This window comes from Salvelinus fontinalis, chromosome 12 (genome assembly GCF_029448725.1).
Source record: "Salvelinus fontinalis isolate EN_2023a chromosome 12, ASM2944872v1, whole genome shotgun sequence".
NCBI classification, from domain to species: Eukaryota; Metazoa; Chordata; class Actinopteri; order Salmoniformes; family Salmonidae; genus Salvelinus; species Salvelinus fontinalis.
Genome location: NC_074676.1, coordinates 34,322,405 through 34,350,150, shown reverse-complemented (window position 1 = coordinate 34,350,150; position 27,746 = coordinate 34,322,405). Strand labels below are relative to the sequence as shown.

The 27,746-nt window shown below is 42.3% G+C and overlaps 2 protein-coding genes across 3 annotated transcripts in view; one reads left to right on the top strand and one right to left on the bottom strand.

Moving 5' to 3' along the window:
- The window catches only part of LOC129867225 (serine/threonine-protein kinase STK11-like), a 47,058-nt gene extending 37,160 nt beyond the window's left edge, over window positions 1–9,898 (bottom strand). The window contains exons 1-8 of the mRNA XM_055940486.1: window positions 9,561–9,898; window positions 7,644–8,532; window positions 7,232–7,315; window positions 5,153–5,242; window positions 3,342–3,469; window positions 3,039–3,180; window positions 2,808–2,935; window positions 2,239–2,296 (exon numbers count right to left, since the gene is read on the bottom strand). Coding sequence (XP_055796461.1) covers window positions 2,239–2,296; window positions 2,808–2,935; window positions 3,039–3,180; window positions 3,342–3,469; window positions 5,153–5,242; window positions 7,232–7,315; window positions 7,644–7,924 — 911 coding nt within the window. The 5' untranslated portion in view covers window positions 7,925–8,532; window positions 9,561–9,898. The remainder of the gene's footprint in view (window positions 1–2,238; window positions 2,297–2,807; window positions 2,936–3,038; window positions 3,181–3,341; window positions 3,470–5,152; window positions 5,243–7,231; window positions 7,316–7,643; window positions 8,533–9,560) is intronic.
- A 143-nt stretch (window positions 9,899–10,041) lies between these two features.
- LOC129867224 (follistatin-related protein 3-like) lies at window positions 10,042–22,137 on the top strand. 2 transcript variants are annotated; one of them, XM_055940484.1, is made up of 5 exons: window positions 10,042–12,242; window positions 13,167–13,352; window positions 19,794–20,009; window positions 20,177–20,404; window positions 20,552–22,137. In XM_055940484.1, the coding sequence occupies exons 1-5, from the start codon at window positions 12,170–12,172 to the stop codon at window positions 20,602–20,604; spliced, it is 756 nt and encodes a 251-aa protein (XP_055796459.1). In that variant the 5' UTR covers window positions 10,042–12,169; the 3' UTR covers window positions 20,605–22,137. The 2 variants fall into 2 exon arrangements, with proteins under 2 accessions (XP_055796459.1, XP_055796460.1); XM_055940485.1 differs by having other exon boundaries at window positions 20,177–20,448.
- Window positions 22,138–27,746: the final 5,609 nt, after the last annotated feature.

Genomic DNA, 27,746 nt, shown 5'->3' with positions numbered 1-27,746 from the left:
AAACCATCTCAATTGGGTTGAGGTCGGGTGATTGTGGAGGCCAGGTCATCTGATGCAGCACTCCATCACTCTCCTTCGTCAAATAGCCCTTACCCAGCCTGGAGGTGTGTTTTGGGTCATTGTCCTGTTGAAAAACAAATGATAGTCCCACTAAGCGCAAACCAGATGTGATGACGTATCGCTGCAGAATGCTGTGGTGGCCATGCTTGTTAAGTGTGCCTTGAATTCTAAATAAATTACTGACCGTGTCACCAGCAAAGCACCCCATGCCATTACACCTCCTCCGCCATGCTTCACGGTGGGAATCACCCATGCGGAGCTCTGTTCACCTACTCTGCGTCTCACAAAGACATGGCGGTTGCAACCAAAAATCTCACATTTGGACTCAACAGACCAAAGGACAGATTTACACCGGTCTAATGTCCATTGCTCGTGTTTCTTGGCCCAAGCAAGTCTCTTCTTCTTATTGGTGTCCGTTAGTAGTGGTTTCTTTGCAGCAATCCGACCATGAAGGCCTGATTCACGCAGTCTCCTCTGAACAGTTGATGTTGAGATGCGTCTGTTACTTGAACTCGGTGAAGCATTTATTTGGGTTGCAATCTGAGGTGCAGTTAACTTTAATGAACTTATCCTCTGCAGCAGAGGTAACTCTTGGTCTTCCTTTCCTGTGGCAGTCCTCATGAGAGCCAGTTTCATCATAGCTCTTGATGGTGTTTGCGACTGCACTTGAAGAAACTTTCAGAGTTCTTGAAATTTTCCAGATTGATTGACCTTCATGTCTTTAAGTAATGATGGACTGTCGTTTCTCTTTGCTTATTTAAGCTGTTCTTGCCATAATATAGACTTGGTCTTTTACCAAATAGTGCCATATACCACCCCTACCAACACAACTAATTGGTTCAAACGCATTAAGAAGGAAAGAAATTTCACAAATTAACTTAACAAGGCACACCTGCTAATTGAAATGCATTCCAGTTGACTACCTCATGAATCTCGTTGAGAGAATGCCAATAGTGTGCAAAGCTGTCATCAAGGCAAAGGGTGGCTACTTTGAAGAATATCAAATATATTTTGATTTGTTTAACACTTTTTTGGTTACTACATGATTCCATAGTTTTGATGTCTTCACTATTATTCTACAATGTAGAAAATAGTAAAAATAAAGAAAAAACCTGGAATGAATAGGTGTAGCCAAACGTTTGACTGGTACTGTGTGTGTGTGTGTGTGTGTGTGTGTGTGTGTGTGTGTGTGTGTGTGTGTGTGTGTGTGTGTGTGTGTGTGTGTGTGTGTGTGTGTGTGTGTGTGTGTGTGTGTGTGTGTGTGTGTGTGTGTGTGTGTGTGTTTATATATATTTATTTTTTTTAACACAGGAAATCGTGTTTTTACTGACCTGGGCCTTTAACTACTGCTCATCAGAAGCCCTCACATCCCAACAAATACTACCACATGAGTTCTCTGATGTTAGATAGAGGCGTACAAAAGGTTGGAAGATGAATTGGCTGTAACAAACTACAGCGTTAGTGCTAACTAGCAAACGTGAATATTTCCTTTTGGTGTGTAAATTAACACCACGTCATTCCTCATTTGTCCCCACAACATCACAGTATAGCCTAATGAAATTTGCCAAACTATTGTCTACTTGGTGTTCCAGACTAGAAAGTGCATTCCTTGGGCAAGGCCAAAGAAAAGTAAGGTTAACATCATGAAAGGAGATGAATATGTGAATCTGTAAGCAGCAGCATGTCGTGACTGAGATTCAGAGAGGGGAAGGTTGTTGACCTTCTGTAGATCCTATTTACCACTGGACAGGAGTCCGCCTCCACACTGAGCTGAGGGCTTGGTCAAGCGCACACACACACGCAGATAAAAGAGACAGAAAACAAACAGATATGCGCTAAATGATCATAAAAGCCTGTTCCAACACAAGGGGCCTCACATAAGAGTTGCAAATGATAGAGTGAGGTGCATTTTCTTTTTTCTCCTCCAGTCCCCTGTTACCCACCATTATCAAAATTAGACAATTTGGCATTCTGCGGAGCTCAGATGCAAATGACAACGAATCTATCACAGAAGAGATGCATATTACATTCATCATCGTGTGTTGAAAATAAATAGATTGGACACTGCTCATTATCGGACTGCTGTTTTCCCCAATTCATCTCCTTTTCAATTTGTACTTTTAGAACTCTCTTCAGCACATATTCTGCTTCAAAGACAAAGGGAGTACGATGACTTACTTGTGTTGTCTAATGTGTTGTATTGAGAACCTCTTCTCAGGGTCATACTCAAGCATTCCTGGAAGAAAAATACAAAATAAATTATTGAAGGCTTTATAACTATTTGATGAGATGCATTTATTCCTTTCATTATTTCCTTATTTTTGTGCTGTGTTCAAATCAGGGCTTCTTGAAAAAAATGAAACAGACAATTGTGCATAATGACCATTTCCATCAAGGAAAAAAGGGTGTCAATTAAACCCATCTTTACCTTAGAAATGCATTTTCTATCAACTGCATATTCATGATACATCAAAATGATAATTGTAGTGCTAATGTAAAATCACCACAGTGCCATCTACAGCTCCTAAAGAAAAACCTCCAAGATTGAATCACCGCTACTTACTACAAAGTACATCTGAGTGGACGAATTAAGTCCAATAAAGAGGAAAATCTATAATTCTGTGGCCATACCCTTCTTGTAATACTCTTACCACTGCAACTAATGCTTTCATCTCTAATAATGTTTAATACCATGAAATAGAATATCGGGAGTGCCAGCAGTAGTGTTAGTCAGTCTAGACTCTTACCTCTTAGCAGGCCAGAGAGCAGAGGGCCACACTCCTCTGGAACACTGTAGTGTCCCTTCCCAATGTTCTCAAACAGCTTATATATGTTATCCCCTTCAAAAGGGTACAGGCTGGTCGTTATGTTATATCTGGAAGGAAAAATTCAATATATTCCAAAAATAAATTTAAAAAAAAATCAGGCATGAAATAAATATGCCATCTGAAACCATTAATCTGCGAGTGGCCACTCACAGTGTGACACCAGCAGACCAGATGTCTACTTTGAACCCCGAGAAGGTGTCCAGGCCATTGGCAATCTCTGGGGGCTGGAAGGCCGGAGAGCCCTGGCTCGTACAACATGTGTCGTCCTCCGCAAACGGGTGCAGCGCCTGAGAGGGAGAACACCAGGGGGACACAGACATCATCAGAAGGGCCCAGAGCTTTTCTTGGGCAAGTCTCTTGTTTGGGGGTGTTCAACACTGATGTTGAACTATGCCCAAATTGAAATGCAATAAAGTTGACATCAAAAACTATTAGAGAACATAATTATCTTCGCTACACCCAGGTCAGAGATTTTTAGTGCACCGTCCGTCGTCAGCAGTAGATTCCCTGGTTTAATATCTTTGTGAACTATTCCCTGGCTGTGCAAATATTCCAAGCCATCTAGCAGCTGACAAAAGTACCTGGGTAAAAAGAGAAACGTATACAGTTGAAGTCGGAAGTTCACATACACCTTAGCCAAATACATTTAAACTCAGTTTTCACAATTCCCGACATTTAATCTTAGTAAAAATCCCGTTTTAGGTCAATAAGGATAACCACTTTATTTTAGGAATGTGAAATGTCAGAATAATAGTAGAGAGAATTATTTATTTTAGCTTGTATTTCTTTCATCATATTCCCAGTGGGTCAATTAGTATTTGGTAGCATTGCCTTTAAATTGTTTAACTTGGGTCAAAAGTTTCAGGTAGCCTTCCACAAGCTTCCCACAATAAGTTGGGTGAATTTTGGCCCATTCCTCCTGACTGACCTGGTGTAACTTGAGTCCGGTTTGTAGGCCTCCTTGCTCACACACGCTTTTTCAGTTCTGCCCACAAATTTTCTATAGGTTTGAGGTCAGGGCTTTGTGATGGCCACTCCAATACCTTGACTTTGTAGTCCTTAAGCCATTTTGCCACAACTTTGGAAGTATGCTTGGGGTCATTGTCCATTTGGAAGACCCATTTGCAACCAAGCTTTAACTTCCTGACTGATGTCTTGAGATGTTGCTTCAATATATCCACATCATTTTCCATGCTCATAATGCCATCTATTTTGTGAAGTGCACCAGTCCCTCCTGCAGCAAAGCACGCCCACAACATGATGCTGTCACCCCCGTGCTTCACGGTTGGGATGGTGTTCTTCGGCTTGCAAGCCTCCCCCTTTTTCTTCCAAACATAATGATGGTCATTATGGCCAAACAGTTCTATGTTTGTTTCATCAGACCAGAGAACATTTCTCCAAAAAGTACAATCTTTGTCCCCATGTGCAGTTGCAAACCGTAGTCTGGCTTTTTTATGGTGGTTTTGGAGAAGTGGCTTCTTCCTTGCTGGGCGACCTTTCAGGTTATGTCGATATAGGACTCGTTTTTACTGTGGATACTGATACTTCTGTACCCGTTTCCTCCAGCATCTTCACAAGGTCCTTTGCTGTTGTTCTGGGATTGATTTGCACTTTTCGCACTAAAGTACGTTCATCTCTAGGAGACAGAACACGTCTCCTTCTTGAGCGGTATGATGGCTGTGTGGTCCCATGGTGTTTATACTTGTGTGCTATTCCTTGTACATATGAACGTGGTACCTTCAGGCTTTGGAAATTGCTCCCAAGGACTTGTGGTCTACAATTGTTTTTCTGAGGTCTTGGCTGATTTCTTTTGATTTTCCCATGATGTCAGCAAAGAGGCACTGAGTTTGAAGGAAGGCCTTGAAATACATCCAAAGGTACACCTCCAATTGACTCAAATGATGTCAATTAGCCTATCAGAAGCTTCTAAAGCCATGACATTATTTTCTGGAATTTTCAAAGCTGTTTAAATGCACAGTCAACTTAGTGTATGTAAACTTCTGATCCACTGGAATTGTGATACAGTGAATTATAAGTGAAATAATCTGTCTGTAAACAATTGTTGGAAAAATTACTTGTGTCATACACAAAGTAGATGTCCTAATCGACTTGCCGACTTGTTAACAACAAATGTGTGGAGTGGTTGAAAAACAAGTTTTGTAAACTTCTGACTTCAACTGTATCTGTATTAACTGCGGTGTTTGGTCAAATATCTTCAAGCCACATATCTACAATTATTGAATTGAGATGAAAGATAAACATACCCATGAGCTTGAAAAACTGGAAACCTTTTCTCATCAACACTGTCCAACATCTCCTGCATTCCACATACACAATATTCCATCACCATATACGTAAGCAGAGTCAAGGAAAAGAGACAAGATGGCAATTGTTTCATACTGGTAACCTAGCAAGGTATCAAAACGAAAGTACTATATCTTCATCACCAAAGGATCTGTACTAATTCAACACAAATGACCTTGAATCCTGTCTACAATACTGATCAATATGTGGTTGACTGACTAGTCACTAATCCATCAAACTAGCTAGACACACAAAATATCGTCAATCCAAGAGAACTCTGGAAAAATACAATTTGTCCTTGAGAATAAATTGATCTTCCTGAATGGACCGAAGATGAGACAATGAAAGTGTACAAATGGATTGTGAAATTGAATGTCAAAACAATACTAAATTCTGTATTCACAGTTCTCAGGGTCACTTATAGAAGGCACTTATCTAGCCAGCAGCCCCAGCCAGAGAGGAAGGAGAGCAGGGAGGAGAGAGACATGAAAGGTGGGGATATTTCCATCCTGTTGGATTGGGGAGGGTTGGTTGGTTGGGTAAACAGGCGGGTCTATGACAGTAGGAGCCAGTTAGTCACGACTGCGTCAGTGTCCCTCTCTCCCAAGGAGGGGGGGGGGGGGGAGCCCAGTCAGCCCACAGTATGCGCTTCACACCCATATTAGAACCCCCATTAACTAACCGCTGGAGGGACTTCACATGACCGGTGAGAAAGGCACAGGAAGGAGCGGGAGAGAGGAAAAGGGAAGGGAGAGGGGGGCTGCCCTCATTGCCGGTTCAATCAGTAACACACATTAGGAGTAAATTGAGTGAATAGATGATGCAGCTGGGCTGCAGTCAGACGGGGCTGAAGGAGCACTCACCACTGCTGGGCCCATCTGACGTAGGAGCCGTGGGCTTTCAGACGGGGTGGCCGGGCGGGCGGAAAGAACATTTTTGAGAGGCAAATGATTTATGTTTTTAAAGGTAGAATTCTACGTATTCACACTTCTGTCTCTGTGCAAAAAGACAGGTAACAAAAACATATAGTTCAGTGTTGCTTTTAGAAACTGTGATGTTCAGTTTGCAACTATTCTCAGAGTTTTTTAGAAGCAGAAGCCAGAGCTCTCACGCCCTTAACATATTTGTGTTCCACACAAATATCTCAGTCACGTTTTTCATCACTGCTCTTTTACAGCCGCAATGCAAAGTGACCTGTGAGCCACAATGTTCCAACAGAGCATGCCGCGGATGAAAAGAACAGACCCCTTCACACTAAATTATAAACAGAGCGTTCACAAACGCGTGTCTCTAGTCAAAGCGGAGACATTCCATTAAGTCAATCTAGCTAGTATGACTCAGCAACTAAAATGAAAACCATGTCATTACTTCCTATAATATGTTCTCACCTCAACAATTACGTGATCTAAAATGTAATTTATTTTTTACCTGACTGAACATTGGCTGAATTCATGGTCTTAACTGTACTAAATCAATTGCGGAGACCCTTTTAATGTCAGACACAAAGGGTAATGAGTGTTTTATGTGGTGTAGAGCGGCAGACTTCTAAGGACAAGCCAGAGATTATTAGAATCAAAGAGTGAGTGAGTTGGGGGGAGGAAGATAGCAGAAGGTAAAGGCCTTGTGAAGTTAGTTAGTCCATCTAATACTGAGCTTCATGTTGCCGTATTCCCCCAACAGGCCAACAGAGACCTCATGTGGTCATACCACTGAATTACAGCAACATGACATTTCCGGTGAAAGTGACTATTGGTGCATTGAAACTCATTTGAAAGACAGTGCACACTTGTCTTTACAGTTGATCTGCATAGCTTACTCTACTGTTCCATGGGAAAAAAAAGAATTACCTAACTGTGAGAAAAGTAGCCCCAAAATAGACTAGCTTATCCCACTATCCACACATTATTATGCTTGGAAAAATCTTATGCAGTGTTTTGAAGGCTTCGTTAGTACGATTTGTACAACTAATGAGACATCTCTATGGTTTAGATAGACTCCTGCTAAAGAATAAAAACACATTCATCATTTTTAAAGGATATATCTTTTGCTTCTCCTCATTATACAAAACCTCGACCAACTGGATAATATTATTGTGCTTCAATCTTCTTAACAGCTGAATCTCTCTGTAAGGAAAATGTTTTTTTAAACTGTTTAGATATATGGCATTGGGAAAACTGAATTAATTTCAATACGGAATAATTATGCAGTTTCATCAGCACTGATAACAACAAAAAACACAGAGGGCCAAAGTAATTTGAACAACCTCAACGTTGTTTTATCTTCTGACCTTCTAAAGGCAGGATTTAGTGAGAAAACCATAATTACTCTTAAAAAGCTCAAATTAATCACTTCAATTAATAGTGGTTAATATTACTCTCAGTGATTCTTAAAAGACAAAGTAACGCCTGAGGTACATGCACTGATTAGAAGCACATTCACACACCAAAATACTTTTTGACATTTTGCTCCCCGTTTGGGATGCGTCTCAGTTTCTTCTTCTTGAGGATCTTGACAGCCCTCCTACAGAGTGTCTCAGAGTCCAGCATCTCCTTCACCTTCCCATAGGAGCCCTCCCCTAGCAGGCCTCCCATCAGGTACTTCCCAATCAGCTTGGCCCTCTTCCTCCGCGGCTCGTAGATGACTTCTGTGGAGTCGATGCGATGGATGAAGGTGTCCATGGTCAGGTGATTCTCCAAACAGTCCATGTGTTCATGGAAGTCCCCGTCACTCATGGTTGCCCCTTTCAGCGATGTGACTGTTTTTAATACTTATGTATTGTATGTTTCTGGATATCCTGGGTATGACAATACTCCAACACTGAATACGAATGCAGACTAATGTATTGAAATGTGGGATGCTGCAACTGCAGAAATGCAACAGAAGGTTTGCCTTAACCTGCTGACAATGTAGCACTGCTTGAGTATGGTGACCAGAGAGGTGAGTGGACCTGGTGTCCAATATTACAGGTCTACAGAGTTTGGCTCTGATAAGAGGGAATGTTTGATTCTCTGTCTGTGTTCTCAGATGATACAGGCTTATTCCATCCTTCTTAGCCATGTCCTTGTGACACCTGGAAACTGCTGTGATGTGTGCTTTGGTTGTTGGTTAATGTCATCATGTTTTGGGCAAACCACATTCTGTTTGCATAACTGCTATTATTCAACTGTAATAATGAATTGTGAATGTGGTGTATGATGATAGATTTTCAATGAGGTCTTTTACAAAGCTTGGATAATGGAATGTTCTACTTCCATCCATGTTCTGAATAAATCCTGGGTACTTGCCAAGCCTTCACAACTGTCCATCCAGTTTCAATGAATCATTGTAGGGATCCTCAGATCTGCAATACAAAAGTAGTAAATTATATGTAATATTATATGGACTTATGCACAATCACATGCATAAGCATTTTGATGAAATTCACGAGACTGAAATGCATGGAAAGTGGAAATGCATTTGTACACTACCATGTCTATACACACTACGATACTACCATGTCAATACACACGACCAATGATGCGGATGTGCTATCATAACGGTATACATTTAAATACTAGTTAACTAGCTCCTATCATTACACAAAACAATGCTGAATATTTTTTATGAACATCACATCCACTCAACAACATAGCAGGCCATGAATAGCATAATCAGTGTCAGTGAGTGAGGTCAGAAAGTGCAAACCAGCGGTCTTTGTCTGTCGTGACTAGCTACCACATAGCTGATTAAACTCAATTTCACGATTTGAGCGGCGACAACAGTTAGTGCTGGAGTTCCCGCGTCCCAAACAATCTAGTTTTTATCCCAAACTAGTGATATCAGCGCCCAAAGAATAGCCCGCAATTACACGCGACATTGTTATGTGTAATTGCTGGCTATTCTTTGGGTGTTGAAATCAATAGTTTGTAATAAAACCTTCATTGTAGATGTGACGTCGGAGCACCAGTCCGCCCACACTAGTTGCCGCTCAACTCCATCGTAAATCGAGTTTAGTTTAGTCGGCTAGAGCTACAAAACAAAGCATATTGAAACAGCAAGGTTAGCAAACGTTAGCTAGATAACTTTCATTGTTTTGCTATAAGGGCACACATATAAAGGAACAATAACAATTCTGAGAAGACTCATTGTAGCAGCCGACTCTTGTGCAATACACATCTCCCCAACTAGCCTGCTTGCCAGCTAACGTTAGCTATCTTATCTACTGCAGTTACATCCACAAACCAAGCAATGTTATAGTATTAGTATTTAGCTATCTCTTAGTAAGCTATTAAGTTAGCTAACGCTACATTAATTTCCTGTCCTGTCATTTTGCATTACATGTTCAGGTATCGGGTATATTGTCTGTATGTTGAAAGAGGTCAACTGTACCTTGTATGCTCCTTTACCGGTGTCATCGATTGCCTATGAAGAAGTGTTGGCTGTCAGAAACGCCTCCATCTTGTTTACATTATCTATGCTCCTAACATAGAAATTCACAATGCGGAAATCTATAGCAACATCTACGAATTGTGGTATAGGAATACATGCGATCCTCCGAGGGGTTATAATTTTCGATATCAAAGTCATACGATGCAGGCTGCCTGCTACTAAGGTTGGTTATGGTACAAAAAACAAGATTTAAAAACTCTATTTTTACAAAATGTGTAGTTTCTTGTAGAAACAGGACGGTTTCAGTGAGTTGACCTCAATGCAAACGTCTGTCTTTGACCACAGGACAATTGACGTTAAAATTTCACTCTGTGATTAAAGTCAGTGTCTCAAAGCCACAAAAGGGTAGAACATATTTCAAACGTTGTTTATTAGGGGGAGATGGGCCCTGTCATGTCATGGGCCCTGTCATGTCACTATCACAGGTGATTATTGTTTCTGAGGCTGTGTGAATGAATTATTGGATTATGCCAATAGTTATAAAAACATATTTTATTAGCCTTCCCTTATGTGGATGTGATGCTAACACTCACCAGTTGATGGCAGCACTGGTAAATATTTTTTTTCTGGACCAAATGCATAGTCACAGCAATGATACAGTGGCACATTAAACAGAGAAAGAGACAAATACAAACATAATATGATTGATAGAATATGTCCTTAAACTATAGTCATATAACTTTTAGAAAACCCTAGATTCTACACATGCTTCATAGTCATGTCGTTTTACAAAATTTCTCCAACTTAAAAGGTCACACCAGTATTGCATTGCCATAGATACATAAATAATAGAGATAAGACGTGGTTAGTCTGGGTTGCCAAACCGTAGCCTATTCATCTGTGTGGCCCAATGATCCAAACCATGTGAGCTGCTGCAGTGACCCAGTTCTCCAGCCCACCCACTGCAGCACTCTGCAGGGTCAGCATTCCAGCTGTGCCCTGGGGATCTCTGTACAGCAACAGAAGGCAACATCATTCACCACGACTTACGGAAACAGCATATGCTACTTTCATTTTCTCCACCACCAAAGGGACTACAAGCTGGAGACAGACAGATGGGAAGATTGGCACAATTTTGGCTCCCAAGCAATAGCATATGCCACAGAAGAGAGGCGGTGATAGAGGACACGAGAAAGAAAGGGGATGGAAGATAGATGGAGGTCTACATGTGGATGAAATAACACTCAGGCTCACTCTGACATTCTCACGTAGGGGTTCTATCAGTGAAATGAGTGCCTCCTAACCATCACAATCACCTGCCATCGCTCTCACTGATGCTTTGCATCTGCTTCTGCTTCGCTGTGTTGGTGGCCCTGCTGCTGTTGAAGACTGACTTGGGGCCACAAATAGATTTTAGCACTTATTAGCTTTAATGTGTCCTCTCTCATAAAAATTGAAAAAGCCTATCTCCTGGCTCGCCTAAAGGCTTATACCCCATCTCGAACATGTTGGTATTTATCTAACCACATCTAGCTTAGTGGTATTGAGACTCTCTATAGGCTGGATGTATTTTACTTCATATCTTAGTTGATGATATGGATTAACTTTGCATATTGTTAAGGTTCATCTACATTGCTATAATAGTGTGTATAGTTGAGGAAATTAGGCATGTCTGCACTGAGGGAAATTAACAATGATTGATGTTTTGAATTCTTGAACTGTTCTTTATTTTTTTGTTAATTAATCCATAAGAAAAGTCTAACACACATCCACAAAGCACAATGTACTTATACAGCAACAGTCTCCCATAATCACATCTCACACTCTGTGGATTTCAATTAGGAGGAGAGGACATGCAACCTAAAACAGACAGCACCTAGACAACAGAGCCAGACAAGTTACTGTGCTTCATAAGTCACTATGGTCACTATGGTCACTACAGATTTAAAACAATCTATGCTATATCAAAGCTGCAAGTCATATATCCTGTTATCAGTAAAAAAAAGAAAAAAAAAGCTAATAAAACAGAATTGTGATATTGTTGTTATTGATTATAGCCAACATTGTGTACAGAGATAATGATTTCCTTGTAATACAAATGAAAGCTAAATGATATGGACTGAACATTTCTGAAGTGGTTCTACATTATTTGAAATATTTGAATGAAAACATTGTTATTATCTATTCGCATATAATACTTTAAAATGGTAAAACCTATTCGAAATATGCTAGGCCTACTCTACGTTCACAATACCAACGTATTCAGAAGACGCATGGTCCAGTTGCGTCTGTTGCACTCTGGTGAGGGGACGTCTCTTGTCTGGAAATTGAGTCAGAACGCAGAACACGTAGAACACTGTCCGTTCCAGCCCTGTTCCAGCATTATAACTGGCTGAGAGCATCGCCCATCCCAGCAGCATAATTTCGTCTGGGCTAAATATTTATATAGAGGGGAACGACCTTCATTTACAACACATTCATTCACGTGAGAGAACTCTGCGAACTTCTCCATTGCCAAGTTAACATTATTTGAAAACATTTGGAAAAGAACAAACAAACGTCAAAAGTTTTGCCCAAAGTTTTATTTTACAATTATTTGTTTTATCACCATGGGCTTTTTGATTGCTCTTTTCGGTGTGACAGTTGCTCTGAGTCAAATGTTTGGAAGATATACTGTAAATGGTGAGTAAAGTATAATTGTATTTAATTTAAAAAAAAAATACGTTTGATATGTAGACTAATTATGAAATAATTATGGAACCAAGTTTTGCTTTAAGAAGTCTAGCTTTGCTATCTTAATTTAAAACGCTTAAAACATTCGAAAGTACTTGATTTACATGATTTGTGAATCATAACCATTTAACCAAGTTAAACCATAGTTTTGCTTGCTTTATACTGAGAATTACAGAGTGCAGGTGCGCATTGTGTTACTACGGCGTAATAACATGTAATGAAACAGGCAGGGAGCAGGTCTCGAATCCTCGACCTTCTAGCCAGAGGTCCGGCGCGCTATCGACTGTACTGCAAAAGCATGCTCGTGCGGCAGAGTCGATTTCGGCGCTTATAAACCCAGGGTCGTTGCAATATGTATTACGTGCAAACAGTTACTTAATCACTGGTTTGCATCAGTATGCAGAACTGCATGTTTATTCCAAAGTAACGTAATTCTCTCATTTAGGGACGTTAGAATACCTTATATATTACAAAGTAATATGTGAGACTTTATGGGTTGTGGCAGTAATGAGTCCTAAAACCTTTAAACAAAACTCCACGATTGTGCAAAAGGTCTCTATTCTCCTGTATGAATTGGTGGATTAGATGCTGCTAAAGTGTATTGCGTGTGGACAGTGAGGTCAGCCAGGTCTGGCTAAGGACTGGTCTGGTCCATTCAACCCAGTTTGATGTAAAGTAAAGAGAGTCCTGGCTATTGTACAAGTGGGCCAGAGCCATAAATCTATATTAGGGCTCTGAAGTAGGCTATTTGTATTTCTAGTAGGCCATTGTATACATCAAAGTATATCTACTTTAAATATGTCAATCATGTATATAAATTATGTAGAAAAACTTCAACTAGATGCGTTCTTGTGTTTGTTGTGGTGTGTTTAGCGGGGATGTGTTGGCTGCAGCAGAGCCAAGAGCAGCGCTGTGACATGATGCTGATGCGTGGGGTCAGCAGGGAGGAATGCTGCTCCGGGGGCCGTCTAGACACAGCCTGGTCCAACACTAGTCTGCCTATCAATGAGGTCAGCCTGCTGGGCTTCCTGGGAATTGTGTCCTGCAAACCCTGCAAAGGTAACAACGCAGCAGAACTTGCAGAATTACTTGCTGTGAACCAACTAACAAAATTACAGTATCATATCCCTATCATTAATACGGGTGTTTTGCTATTTCTCAAACCATTTGACTAACAGAAGTAGACCGAAGTAGACATAACTCTTGTTATGGCAAACCACCATCGCTAGTAGTGTACCAAAGGTGCTTCTGTCACGCCCTGACCTTAGAGAGCCGTTTTATTTCTCTATTTGGTTAGGTCAGGGTGTAATTTGGGGTGGGCATTCTATGTTTTCCATTTCTTTGTATTTAGCCGAGTGTGGTTCCCAATCAGAGGCAGCTGTCTTTCATTGTCTCTGATTGGGGATCATACTTAGGCAGCCCCTTTTCCCTCCTTCAGTGTGGGATCTTGTCTTTGTTTGAGTGCATGTAGTTTGCACGACGAAGCTTTTCGTTCGTTGTATTGTTTATTGTTTTTCTTGGTGGAACATTTAAATAAAAGAATGTACGCCTACCACTCTGTACCTTGATCTCCTTCCGACGACTAACGTTACAGAAGATCCCACCACCAACAGACCAAGCAGCGTGGTCAGGAGGACTGGACATGGGAGGAAATCCTGGATGGAGCAGGACCCTGGAAAGGGGCTGGGGAGTATCGCCGTCCGAAGGAGGAGCTAGAGGCAGTGAAAGCGGAACGGCGACATTACGAGGAGTTAGCTCAACGTAGCAAGCACGAGAGGCAGCATTCCCCCGCAGGGGTCACACGGCTCCCCCGCACGGGTCACACGGGGGGATTGGTGGAGTCAGGGTTCAGACCTGAGCCAACTCCCCGTGCTTACCGTGAGGAGCGTGTGACTGGTCAGGCACCGTGTTATGCGGTGATGCGCACAGTGTCCCCAGTGAGCAGCCACAGCCCGGGGCGCTCTGTGCAAGCTCCCCGCAGATTCCATGCTAGAGTGGGCATTCACCGAAGACGGTTTGTGCCGGCTCAACTCTCATGGCCTCCTGTGCGTCTCTTCGGCCCAGCATATCCTGCGCCGGCTCTACGCACTATGCATCCAGTTCGCCGTCATAGCCTAGTGTGTCCCGTGCCAGCTCTCCACACTCACCGAGCTAAAGTGAGTATCCAGCCAAGATGTGTTGTGGCAGCTCCACTCACTAGGCTGCCAGTACGTCTCCTCAGTCCGGTGAGACCTGTTCCGGCTCCACGTACGAAGCCTCCAGCGACGGTCCCCAGTCCGGAGCCTCCAGCGACGGTCCCCAGTCCGGAGCCCCCAGAGACGGTCCGGAGTCTTCGGCGACGATCTGCTGTCCGGAGCCTCCAGCAGGGGTTCCCAGTCCAGAGCCTCCAGCGGGGGTTCCCAGTCCAGAGCCTCCGGTGGCGATCTGCAGTCCGGAGCCTCCAGCGGGGGTTCCCAGTCCAGAGCCTCCGGCGACGATCTGCAGTCCGGAGCCTCCAGTGGGGGTTCCCAGTCCAGAGCCTCCGGCGACGATCTGCAGTCCGGAGCATCCAGCGGGGGTTCCCAATCCAGAGCCTCCGGCGACGATCTGCAGTCCGGAGCCTCCAGCGGGGGTACCCAGTCCAGAGCCTCCGGCGATGATCTGCAGTCCGGAGCCTCCAGCGGTGGTTCCCAGTTCAGAGCCTCCGGAGATGATCCGCGGTCCGGTTCCTCCGGCAACGATTCACTGTCCGGAGTCTCCGGCGATGATCCACGGTCCGGTTCCACAGAAGCGGAGGGATCAGCGTAGGGAGCGGGGTTTACGCCCCGAACGAGAGCCGCCACAGAGATTAGAGGCCCACCGGGATCCTCCCCTATAGGTTCAGGTTTGCGGCCGGGAGTCCGCACCTTTGGGGGGGAGGGGGTACTGTACTGTCACGAGAGACATTTTATTTCTCTATTTGATTAGGTCAGGGTGTGATTTGGGGTGGGCATTCTATGTTCTCTATTTCTTTGTGTTTGGCCGAGTTTGGTTCCCAATCAGAGGCAGCTGTCTTTCATTGTCTCTGATTGGGGATCATACTTAGGCAGCCCTTTGTCCCTCCTTCAGTGTGGGATCTTGTCTTTGTTTGAGTGCATGTTGTTTGCATGACGAAGCTTTTCGTTCGTTGTATTGTTTATTGTTTTTCTTGGTGGAACATTTAAATAAAAGAATGTACGCCTACCACTCTGCACCTTGATCTCCTTCCGACGACAAACGTTACAGCCTCAGACAAGTTAGATGGTTTTAGGTTCTCCATATGTTCCCCTCATAACTGGCAATGAATGAAGCAAAGACGTTAAGGGGTCATATTTTGATCATAGTTCCAAATGGCAGCTCATTTGGCTATAACTAGACCACCAGTTTTCTTCTTGGGATAACTTTGATCCGTATGGAATTTCCATGTCAAGTTAGTTTCCAGAGGTTTCTAAATTTTGTGAAATGTGGATCTCGGCCAGTCATTCCATCTAACTCTGTCCAGCTGTTTTGAGTGGTTTCCACTATTGGAAGCCTTCACCATGGGTATTCAGGTTCACTCAAGGATATATTCCTGTTTTTATAAACTAAGGTTGCGGTGGCACTTTAACAAGTCCATGTGATCTCTTGCCAGGGTAGTGGATTATTTTAAACCATGTGAGGATGATTAGTGTCAGCAAGGCTGAAGCCAGCATGTACCAAATAGCAATATAATCCTAGTCTCAAAATGTAGTAGCATTCCTGCTAACTACTGTATGATCGATCATGTTTTCACTTCTATGGAGCAGTCTTATTTTAAGGGATATAAAGGTTATTCCAGCATGCTGTTGATTACAAAAATGTATAAACCAACTAGTTTAATTAACAAGCATAATTACAGTGGGGCAAAAAAGTATTTAGTCAGCCACCAATTGTGCACGTTCTCCCACTTAAAAAGATGAGAGAGGCCTGTAATTTTCATCATAGGTACACTTCAACTATGACAGACAAAAGGAGAAAAAAATTCCAGAAAATCACATTGTAGGATTTTTAATGAATTTATTTGAGTAAAAACCTCCTTCCATCAGCAAGGGCATTGAAGATGAAACGTGGCTGGGTCTTTCAGTATGACAATGATCCCAAACACACCGCCTGGGCAACGAATGAGTGGCTTCGTAAGAAGCATTTCAAGGTCCTGGAGTGGCCTAGCCAGTCTCCAGATCTCAACCCCATAGAAAATCTTTGGAGGGAGTTGAAAGTCCGTGTTGCCCAGCAACAGCCCCAAAACATCACTGCTCTAGAGGAGATCTGCATGGAGGAATGGGACAAAATACCAGCAACAGTGTGTGAAAACCTTGTGAAGACTTACAGAAAACGTTTGACCTCTGTCATTCCCAACAAAGGGTATATAACAAAGTATTGAGATAAACTTTTGTTATTGACCAAATACTTATTTTCCACCATAATTTGCAAATAAATTCATTAAAAATCCTACAATGTGATTTTCTGGATTTCTTTTCTCATTTTGTCTGTCATAGTTGAAGTGTACCTATGATGAAAATTACAGGCCTCTCTCATCTTTTTAAGTGGGAGAACTTGCACAATTGGTGGCTGACTAAATACTTTTTTGCCCCACTGTATATGATGGCAGCAAAAGTAAATAATGAAACGTTCTCATCAATTATGTGCTTAAATGATAAGTGGATAACCTCAAGTGATCTAGAATGACAAAAGTAACAAGACAAGTTGTAAAAGACACGCTATAAACTTCAATAATTTAGCTACATTTGTACAGTGCCTTCGGAAAGTATTCAGACCCCTAGACTTTTTCCACTTTTTGTTATGTTACAGCCTTATTCTAAAATGGACTAAATAAATAAACATCTCTGTAATCTAGACACAATACCCCATAATGACAAAGCAAGAACAGGTTTGTAGAAATTTTAGCAAATTTATAAAATAAAAAATAAAAAACAGAAATACCTTATTTACATAATTATTCAGACCCTTTGCTATGAGACTCGAAATTTGGCTCAAGGGCATCCTGTTTCCATTGATCATCCTTGAGATGTTTCTATAATTTGATTGGAGTCCACCTGTGGTAAATTCAATTGATTGGATATGATTTGGAAAGGCACACACCTGTCTATATAAGGTCCACAGTTGACAGTGCATGTCAGAGCAAAAACCAAGCCATGAGGTCGAAGGAATTGTCCGTAGAGCTCCGAGACAGGATTGTGTCGAGCCACAGATCTGGGGAAGGGTACCAAAAATGTCTGCAACATTGAAGGTCCCCAAGAACACAGTGGCCTCCATCATTCTTAAATGGAAGAAGTTTGGAACCACCAAGACTCTTCCTAGAGCTGGCCGCCCGGCCAAATTGAGCAATCGGGGGAGAAGGGCCTTGGTCAGGGAGGTGACCAAGAACCTGATGGTCACTCTGACAGAGCTCTAGAGTTTCTCTGTGGAGATGGGAGAACCTTCCAGAAGGACAACCATCTCTGCAGCACCACCAATCAGACATTTATGGTAGAGGGGCCAGACTGAAGCCACTCGTCAGTAAAAGGTTTGTGCCTTTTACTAGGCAAAAAGCACCTAAAGACACTCAGACCATTGGAAACAAGATTCTCTGGTCTGATGAAACCAAGATTGACCTCTTTGGCTTGAATGCCGAGCATCACATCTGCAGGAAACCTGGCACCATCCCTACGGTGAAGCATGGGGGTGGCAGCATCAGAGCAGGTTCACCTTTCAACAGGAATATGACCCTAAGTACACAACCAAGACAACGCAGTAGTGGCTTCGGGACAAGTCTCTGAATGTCCTTGAGTAACCCAGCCAGAGTCCGGACTTGAACCCAATCGAACATCTCTGGAGAGACCTGAAAATAGCTGTGCATCAACCCGACAGAGCTTGAGATGATCTGCAGAGAAGAATGGGAGAAACTCCCCAAATACAGGTGTGCCAAGCTTGTAGCGTCATACCCAAGAAGACTCGATGCTGTAATCGCTGCCAAAGGTGCTTCAATAAAGTACTGAGTAAAGGGTCTGAATACTTATGTAAATGTGATATTTCAGTTTTTTATTTGTAATAAATTAGCAAAAATTCCTAGAACACTGTTTTTGCTTTGTCATTATGGGGTATTGTGTGTAGGGAAAAAAACGATTTAATCAATTTTAGAATAAGGCTGTATAACAAAATTTGGAAAATGTCAAGGGGTATGAATACATTCCAAAGGCACTGTATATCCCTATCGAGAGGTGTGTCCATCCCACCTTGGAACTGGTCCACAATATATCCCTGCAAGTTGCAGTGCAATTGAATAAAATCGAAATAATCAAATAAATGGACAATAACCCTCCTCCTTCTCCTCCTCCCTCTTCTATTTCACTCTGCATTAATTATTTCCCAATGCTGGCTGAGACACAGGCCTGGCTGCCTCCCCTCAGGGAATAAAAAAATGAATTTCTGTTTACCACAGGAGAAATGTTTGCCACATGCCCAGACGTCTGTTTCTCATAATGTGGAGCACTATCTGGATCATTAAGCAGACTGAAAGAACAAAACTACAGCATCAATGTACATGTGATACTGTGGGGAAGTGCTGGTCTATTATCATAGTACTGCCTGTCAGAGTCAGACTGGGCCCAACAGTTGATCCTCCCCATTGGGGCTACTGATTTCCAGTGCTTCAAAGCATTCCTGGGTGTTGACTAGTGCTCCATGTCTGACCTATATTTAAATCTGCATTGATTTGTGAAAACGTATATGAATTGCAACGAGCTGCCAGTGAACCGAAGCAAAACATAACAGAAAAAGGGATTTTCTTGGATTTCCCTGGGAGGAATGGGGACGAATCTGATACTCGTGTGAGAAATCCAGAGGTATCAGAGTTGGCCTCTTTGGAGATGGAGAATAACAGGATATTAAAGCAAGCGCTTGCAGAGAAAGGCAATAAAGTCCTGCTTTTTACAGGATCAGGTCTGAATATCACTCTCTATTAGGCTCAAACAGGTCCTGAGAAGCCTGTTGAAAGGTGGCGATGGTATATCTGTGTTGTTTTAGGGTTACAGTACTGGGTGACTTCCTATTGACCTGGCTGGGCCTTGGAGAGTCAACTAAAGTCAGTTGAGCCTGCGGTTCCTCCGGCCACATCTCTCAGCCTGTAAAACCCAGTGACAGGCCTTTGAACTGGTTGGTCTGCTCAAACACCCTTCCATCCATCTAAGACTTAGCCCTGCTTTCATCATTACAGGGATCCTACAGTCATGGAAACAGGAACAACCTCAGACACATTCTTACAGACTTGACATCCTTGTGTATGACCATAAACAAAATATGCGTTTATTTTAAATGTTTTGCTGGATAAATCATGCTGCGGTTAAAGACAAAAGTTTTCAGAAATTTGTTCTGTTTTGTTGAGAATGAATCTTAAGCAGCAGTGGATATGGATCACTTGATGACAGACCATTTAAAATGAGTAAATGCTTCGACAGTAATACTGACTTTTTACTCTATGTTTTGCAGAGACCTGTGATGGTGTGAACTGCGGCTCAGGGAAGGTGTGTACGTTGAAGGCTGGACGTCCTCAGTGTGTGTGCTCTCCCGACTGCACTAACATCTCCAAAAAGCATGCTGTGTGTGGCAGCGATGGGAACTCCTATCGGGACGAGTGTGTCCTCCTGATGGCCCGCTGTAAGGGACACCCTGATCTGGAGGTCATGTACCAGGGAGAATGCAAAAGTGAGGACACGCATGTACTTCAAGAGTTATCTTGCATGTCAGCAGTTTGGTTATTTCAAATACTAATTGTGCTACTGCAGCAATATTACACACATTCTTGGATTCAAATCAGTATTCCTTTGTAGCGATACTATATTACTAATACTCTATGTTCATGTTCTGTCCAGAGTCTTGCTCCAATGTGGTGTGCCCAGGTACCCACACCTGTGTGACAGATCAGACTAACAGTGCCCACTGTGTCATGTGCCGCACAACCCCCTGCCCAATACCGCTGAAGTCCGAGGTGCCTATCTGTGGCAACGACAACATCACCTACCCCAGCGCCTGCCACCTCCGCAGAGCCACCTGCTTCCTGGGGCGCTCCATAGGAGTGCGTCACTATGGCAACTGCTCTAGTAAATCCCCTTCACCATTCCTGATCTGTCAACACATAGCCTAAGTATAATCAATAAATTAATAAACAACCTAAATTGAATGGATTTTCTAACTTGAGATATTTTGGCATGTGTTGGATGTGTTTTGTCTTGTGTCCTCTCTCTCAGGTGTTCCAAGAAACACTCTGGCTTTGGAGGCCAGTGAGGAGAATTCACTCTAAAGGGACAGTTCTTGTGTGGTCCAACTGGTACTTCAGTACACCTGGCACTAGACTTAGCTTAGTCCACCCGGTACGAAGATTTCCAAGAGATCACCTTCGATACGTGAACCAACATTGTCCCGATGTTCACTCACCAAGTTCTGATTTATGTTGACTACTTTTTTTACAATCACTTATCCCCTCCATCCCTACCCCCTGTACATAGAACAATGATACATTTAATGTGGGGGGACCCGTTGGAAGTAGCAGTTTGTTCGTCCAAAAGGAAACCAATACTGTATTTGTTGATGCATGCAATGTATGTTAAATAGGATGATTTGCTCATGAAACTGTGGAGAAATATGTAGGGGGCTTTAAGTATAGGAAAATATGTGTATATTGTAAATAAATACTGCTACTATTTATTGAAGAAGGTATCAAATCTGTTCTATTTATGTTTTGACCCTGTATACAAATCCATATATCAATAGGTCAGCTGTATTTATTGTATTTGATTTTAAGGTACATATATTTGGTTTTAAGCTACATGTATTTGGTTTTAAGCTACATGTATTTGGTTTTAAGGTACATGTATTTGGTTTTAAGCTACATGTATTTGAATGGCCACTGGCATTCTTTTATTTTGGCAAGTTGTTTATATTTTTGTGTATTTTTCATATCCCTAAATAAAGTGCTTTGTCCCCTTAAAAGCAGCATGACAAAAAAAACTAAATTTGTTTGGATACTGGATACCACATTTAGAGGATGACAATATATATTTTCAATTCACTCTAAGCAAAACGGGGTATATGCTGTCTGTATTTCAGTGTTGTTTGGAGGTGATGAGAGACTTAGCTAAAACAAAAGTGCACAGTATGTCTCCTCTCACTTGGCTTGCACAGAGTACGAAACTGTTTACGCTGGAGCCCAATAAAATGTATAAGCCTCCCACTGATCACTCAAATTAACAGTTTAGTTCAGTGTGCAGCAATTTTATTAGACTGTTGGTTCAACTCCAAGCCTTTACAATACCTCCACTGTTGAAGTCTTGGCTTTGTTTATTTTGTATGTTTGTGGGTAATATGAGTCCAATATAATTCCATTCGGGTTGTTGAATACACCGTAATATAGTGTAACTGCAAAATCTGACAAATGTTGTTAGCCTTATCAAATTGAAAACATCATAATGCCAAATGACATTAATTTACTCAAAGTTAACTCACCGGATCCCCAGGCTGTGCAGCCGAATCTATCTGTTCAACGTTTAAGTACTAGTGTCCATTTGAACCAAATGGGCAGATAGCTATTTGCAAATAGCTATTGGTTATTGTGATGTGAATGAATAGTGCTGCACACCCATTTATTCTAGATGATTTAATAGATTTTTAATTAAAACAAATACTGTTTTTCAACAATTTACACTAGTTTCTTGTAAATAGAACTCAATTTCATGTACCTGTGTTCCTACTGTGAAATTTGAATGACAAATGTATCTACTTATTTTTGTATTTTTGTACTGCCGTTTTATCTCAACATAAACTTTAGTATTTGTCATGATGCCTCTTTCATTTCTGGTGGAACTTCGACAGTCATTAAATGCATGTTATACTAGTCAGAATAGTCTCTCTAGTCAAGTGCATAATTCCAGATAGGCTTTGTCCTACCCTCTGTTATTAATTCTCTATTATACAAAATATCACTTACAGTACAAACATACTGTATGCACAGTAATTGCCATTCTAGATTCTAGACTTTTATCAGTCTAAAAATACACACAATAGTAAAGGCATTTATCAATGGAGTCATTTCAAGCCTCATGGGGCGGTCGTGACAAGCTTATATGCACATCGTCTATCCCTTACTGCCTAAAGAAGATCATGGCCATGGTTATGAACCTTAGTGAACCGTCTACCTTAACTACCCACACAGAGGAGCAGCAGGTGGGCTAGAGTGATGGACGGCTTTTACTATGCTGCAACCTCTGTGCGTGCAATGGCCCTGGCAACTGACATCCCGACTGACAAGCCTCAGAGGAGGGGAGAGGAGACCAGTGAAGAGGGGTGGTGGAGTATTAAAGCAAGGGCACAGGCACCCCATCTCCTGTCCCTGAGGAGCCCCCTCTGGAGGGGAGGAGGTGGGTGAGGTAAGCGACAGAGGGCCACTAACTGACTCACTTTCCTATACGAAATATTGTCCTTGTTTTCCCTGCTCTGACTGAGAACCACTCCTAGACTGACTGGGCCAGCACCTGGCCTGAGTGGGCCAGCATCTGGCCTGACTGGGCCAGCATCTGGTCTGACTGGGCCAGCATCTGGTTTAACTTTGTGATATGTTTATATTGTGATCCAAGCACCCTTTTAATACATTGATAATGGAATTAAAGGTTTGCTCGAACAGGCAATAACAATGTTATCGAAAAGTGGTTGTTTTTCTGATATGCATGCATCTTATTTCTGCTTTCTTATTCTACCATTTCTCTATTGTAAATGCTGTTCTTTTGTTTTCTGTTTTGTAATTAAATGCTACATTATCAGATGGCATAGAGGAAACCCATCCATTCCTTAGTTTATAGAGTTCTGGTACAAACTGTAATGGTCTGATGATCTCGTCAGACCTGACCTCAATGTGGTCCAATGGCATGTACTCCTCTTTTTTTATCTAAATGCTCCAATTCTTAGGAAGAAGGAGCTCTCATGCCAGCTCAGTTTTTCATATAGTGATAATCAGCATATAAAAGTACAGTATATGAAAGATCCTCCCTAAAATGTAAGGAATTTCAAATAAAGTTTCATTACGGAGAATTCATGAAAAAAGTAAATGTGTAAGGCATGGTTCCCAGACCATTGTTGGGATATGAGTAACCCATGTAAAGCCTTTTCAATTGTCTTGTGACCCACCCAATAAACAAAACCAATGTTTAACCATTCTAGACTAAACTGTGACCCAACAGTAGTATAGAATACAACTTTATTGTAACTTGGTTAGAACTTAAATGTTAATTCTGCCTTTCTCAACACCCCTAGATACAAACAAACAAACACACACATTGAGAGGCACAGGGTCAGCAGCAGTACAGCACCCCCTGGATGGAGAACAATTGTGGGGGGTTGAGTGCCTTGCTCAAGGTCACAAAGGCAGGAAATGTTACATGGGATCAGAGACCAGCAGCCTTCCAAATGCCAGTTCATGTCCATTCCCATTTTTGTGTTGCCCAGCCCGGGGCTTGAACCATGGTCCGGCTCTCTAACCTCAAGTCTACTGCCATCCCTGGTCCCCCAGTAACAGCTTTAAAGGGATAGTTTGAGATTTTGGCAATGAAGCTCTTTATCGGTTACATGTGTACGTCTTCATAAACCAATGTGGGCCACCATAACAGCCATCCCTGTGTGAGACCTCTGAGATTCGTAGCACACCATGATCAGAAGGTCCACAGTGTCATCTGTTTTCTACATGTAAGGGGGCAGTTGTGAAGTCCATTAAGTATTCCCTTCACTTCCTGAAAGGAAGGAGTCTGTAATCCTGCTGTAGATTGTGTCAAGCACTGCCGTGGGTTTTACCAGAACACACTGATTTGTTGCTCTGAATCCAACAGATGCACACTACACAAACCTCTATGTCATGACTCATGAGCTCCAAGTAAGATGTTGAGACTTTCAAACAAACACTTGTAGCAACTCAAACACTCAAGTTTGAGAGATGTTGGGTCCATCTATTTTGATCAGAAAAAGTCCTCATTGCTCACTCTCCATGCCTCTTTTTGTCCATTTCTTGTCGTCTTGGTGCTGCAGTTGACTGACAACTTCCAGTAAGTTACGCCCAACAGTTTGATCGGCGTAGACGTCCTGACGAAAACATGCTGGGGTGCTCCCAGAGACCACCCACTCTACACATCACACCTTGATTTAAACAGTCCCAACCCCACATCTGAAACTGATCAATGTGACTTCCTTCCAAATTATTTCCTATCTATATAGGTCTCCAAAGTTTATAGATATTACATGCAAAAATCTCCTTTGAAAAACGATTTATGGATCTAAATAAATTTGCCTAATATAATTTATGTGGCCTAATACATTTAGAATATTACCTTTTTGCATTAGTAGCATAGCAGATAGCTATTTTATATAATGAGGAGTATGTACCTATCTTTGAGTCTGTTTGCAATTGACTTACAGCAAGGGATGTACCCTTTGATTCCATCAACAAGCCCATCTGTAAATAGCCCATCCAATCTACCTACCTCATCCGCATATTGTTTTTATTTACTTTTCTGCTCTTTTGCACACCAGTATTTCTACTTGCACATCATCATCTGCACATCTATCACTCCAGTGTTAATTTGCTAAAGTGTAATTACTTCGCTACTACAGCCTATTTATTGCCTTACCTCCTCACACCATTTGCACACACTGTATATAGACTTTCTTTTTTCTATTGTGTTATTGACTGTACGCTTGTTTATTCCATGTGTAACTCTGTGTAGTTGTTTATGTCGCACTGCTTTGCTTTATCTTGGCCAATTCACAGTTCTAAATGAGAACTTGTTCTCAACTAGCCTACCTGGTTAAATAAAGGTGAAACAAATAAAGGTGAAATTTTTTGTCATCCACAGTGCCAAAAAATAACATATTAGCAATTGAGGGCCATGCTTTCGATTTTGAGGGGGAAATCAGACAATCAAGACAAGAGAGCAAAAGATTTAGGAAGTTGCGCAAAAAAAACATTGTGTCCAATTATGTAACTTGTTTTTTCCTGGGTGTGTCTACTGGGACAGCCTGACCCCTGGCTGTGTCTGTGTGTGGCTTGATTGAGTCAGTGAAGACGGTAGCTGGAGTGTGCTATAGTGTGTGATATAATGTTAATACAGATTCTTAGCAATACATTACAGCTGCGACAGAAAACCATTTGTTTGGTCTAGGAATGGCATAGGATTACTGTTGACCTCTGCACCCTGTGATGACAAGGTCACTGATTGAACCGATGTGTGGGTTAACTGAATGTTTCCAGTCTTACCCAAAGTCAACTTACGTAACTGAGTAGATCTGTACATACCTGGCAAGATTGTTGCTCACACCATCAGCAACATCACTGCCCTACTTTCAGGTGGGCTAACTAAGACACATGCAGTAACTATTTTATAAGCAAGAAATGGCCAAAATGCCTGCCTATTTATCACCGAAAGTTGGTTGTATATTTTGCATAACCTTATGACAAGTGAACATTCAGCATCCCAAATCAACATTTAGAAGATGCAAGTTAAAGATGCCAATTTATAACAACTTGATAGCTTAACAATAAGAACACTGATAGTAAAAGCAAATGCAGAGAATTCCCTTCTCATCACAAAGGAACAATATACCCCCAGTGATCTCCTGGAGCCATATGGGATCTATTTCCTCTGACTACTCAAAAATCCAAGATGGCGTAGCAGTCGGACGTCTGTTTTGTCTTGTCACGTCCCGTCCTATGTATATATTGTTTTCTTCCTATATATTTCGTATACATTTTTTATAATTTTAATCTAAATTTTCATCTTCGAACTGAACATATTCTCCTGCAACCCGCCTCACCCAATGTGGTACGGATCTGCAATTTCTAACACTTTAGAACCGGAATCCCCATCAGCAGCGAGCCAGCTAACTAGCTACTAGCTAGTAGTCAGTTATCCACCGCTAGCGTTCATCACTGTTAACTTGGACATCAGCCAGCATCAGACCGGTCAATTCCTGCCAGTCTGCACAGCACGATATCAACCCAAAGCATATCGGACTGCTTTTTCTATACCGCATCTCCGGATTTCTACCTCAAGCTCTGAACCTTTACACCAGATCATCGCAGCTAGCTAGCTGCTGTCTGAGTGGCTACTCCTGGCTAATGTCTCTGTACCGAAGCAAGCACCAGTTAGCCTGGAGCTAGCCTTGAGCTAGGCCCATCTCCCAGCTAGCCGAAGAGGTCCTTCAACCAATTCTTGGGCTACAATACCTATTTTTCCAATTGGCCTAGACCCTTTTGCTGCCGACACGGATCCCCGCCGATCCATCTCGACTGGTCTGCCAACCGTCCGAGGGGGGTTCAACAGGCTCTTCCGTTGCAACGTCCCCCAAAGGCCCAACTGCTAGTCGGCTAGCCCCGGTCCGCTAGCTGTCTGAATCGTCGTGTCTCCAGCTTGCCTAGCTACTCACTGGACCCTATGATCACTCGGCTACACATGCCTCTCTCTAATATCCATATGCCTTGTCTATTGCGGTTTTGGTTAGTGATTATTGTCTTATTTTACTGTAGAGCCTCCTGTCCTGCTCAATATGCCTTAGCTAGCCCTTTTGTTCCACGCCCCACACATGCGGTGACCTCACCTGGCTTAAATGGTGCCTCTAGAGACAAAACCTCTCTCATCATCACTCAATGCCTAGGTTTACCTCCACTGTACTCACATCCTACAGTACCCTTGTCTGTACATTATGCCTTGAATCTATCCTTCCGCGCCCAGAAATCTTCTCCTTTTACTCTCTGTTCCGAACGCACTAGACGACCAGTTCTTATAGCCTTTAGCCGTACCCTTAACCTACTCCTCTTCTGTTCCTCTGGTGATGTAGAGGTTAACCCAGGCCCTGTAGCCCCCAGCACCACTGCCAATCTCCTGGTGCGATAATTTGTTGACTTCTGTAACCGTGAATGCCTTGGTTTCATGCATGTAAACATTAGAAGCCTCCTCCCTAAGTTTGTTTAGCACACCCCGCCAATTTGGATGTCCTAGCCGTGTCTGAATCCTGGCTTAGGAAGGCCACCAACCCTGAAATTTCCATCCCAACTACAACATTTTCCGACAAGATAGAACTGCCAAAGGGGGTGGAGCTGCAATCTAAGAGTTCTGTCATGCTATCCAGGTCTGTGCCCAAACAATTCGAAATTCTACTTTTAAAAATCTACCTTTCCAGAAACAAGTCTCTCACCGTTGTCGCTTGTTATAGACCCCCTTCATCCCTCAGCTGTGCCCTGGACACAATATGTGAATTGATTGCCCCCCATCTATCTTCAGAGTTCGTACTGTTAGGTGACCTAAATTGGGACATGCTTAACACCCTGGCCGTCCTACAATCTAAACTAGATGCCCTCAATCTAGATGCCCTCAAATGATCAAGGAACCTGCCAGGTACAACCCTAAA

Bases quoted from the DNA above. Each gene is read 5' to 3' on its own strand.
- LOC129867224 (XM_055940484.1), top strand. From the start codon at position 12,170: ATGGGCTTTTTGATTGCTCTTTTCGGTGTGACAGTTGCTCTGAGTCAA. The intron at 13,353-19,793 runs GTAACAACGCAG...TATGTTTTGCAG, and splicing joins GTCCTGCAAACCCTGCAAAG to AGACCTGTGATGGTGTGAAC. The intron at 20,405-20,551 runs GTAAATCCCCTT...CCTCTCTCTCAG, and splicing joins TCACTATGGCAACTGCTCTA to GTGTTCCAAGAAACACTCTG.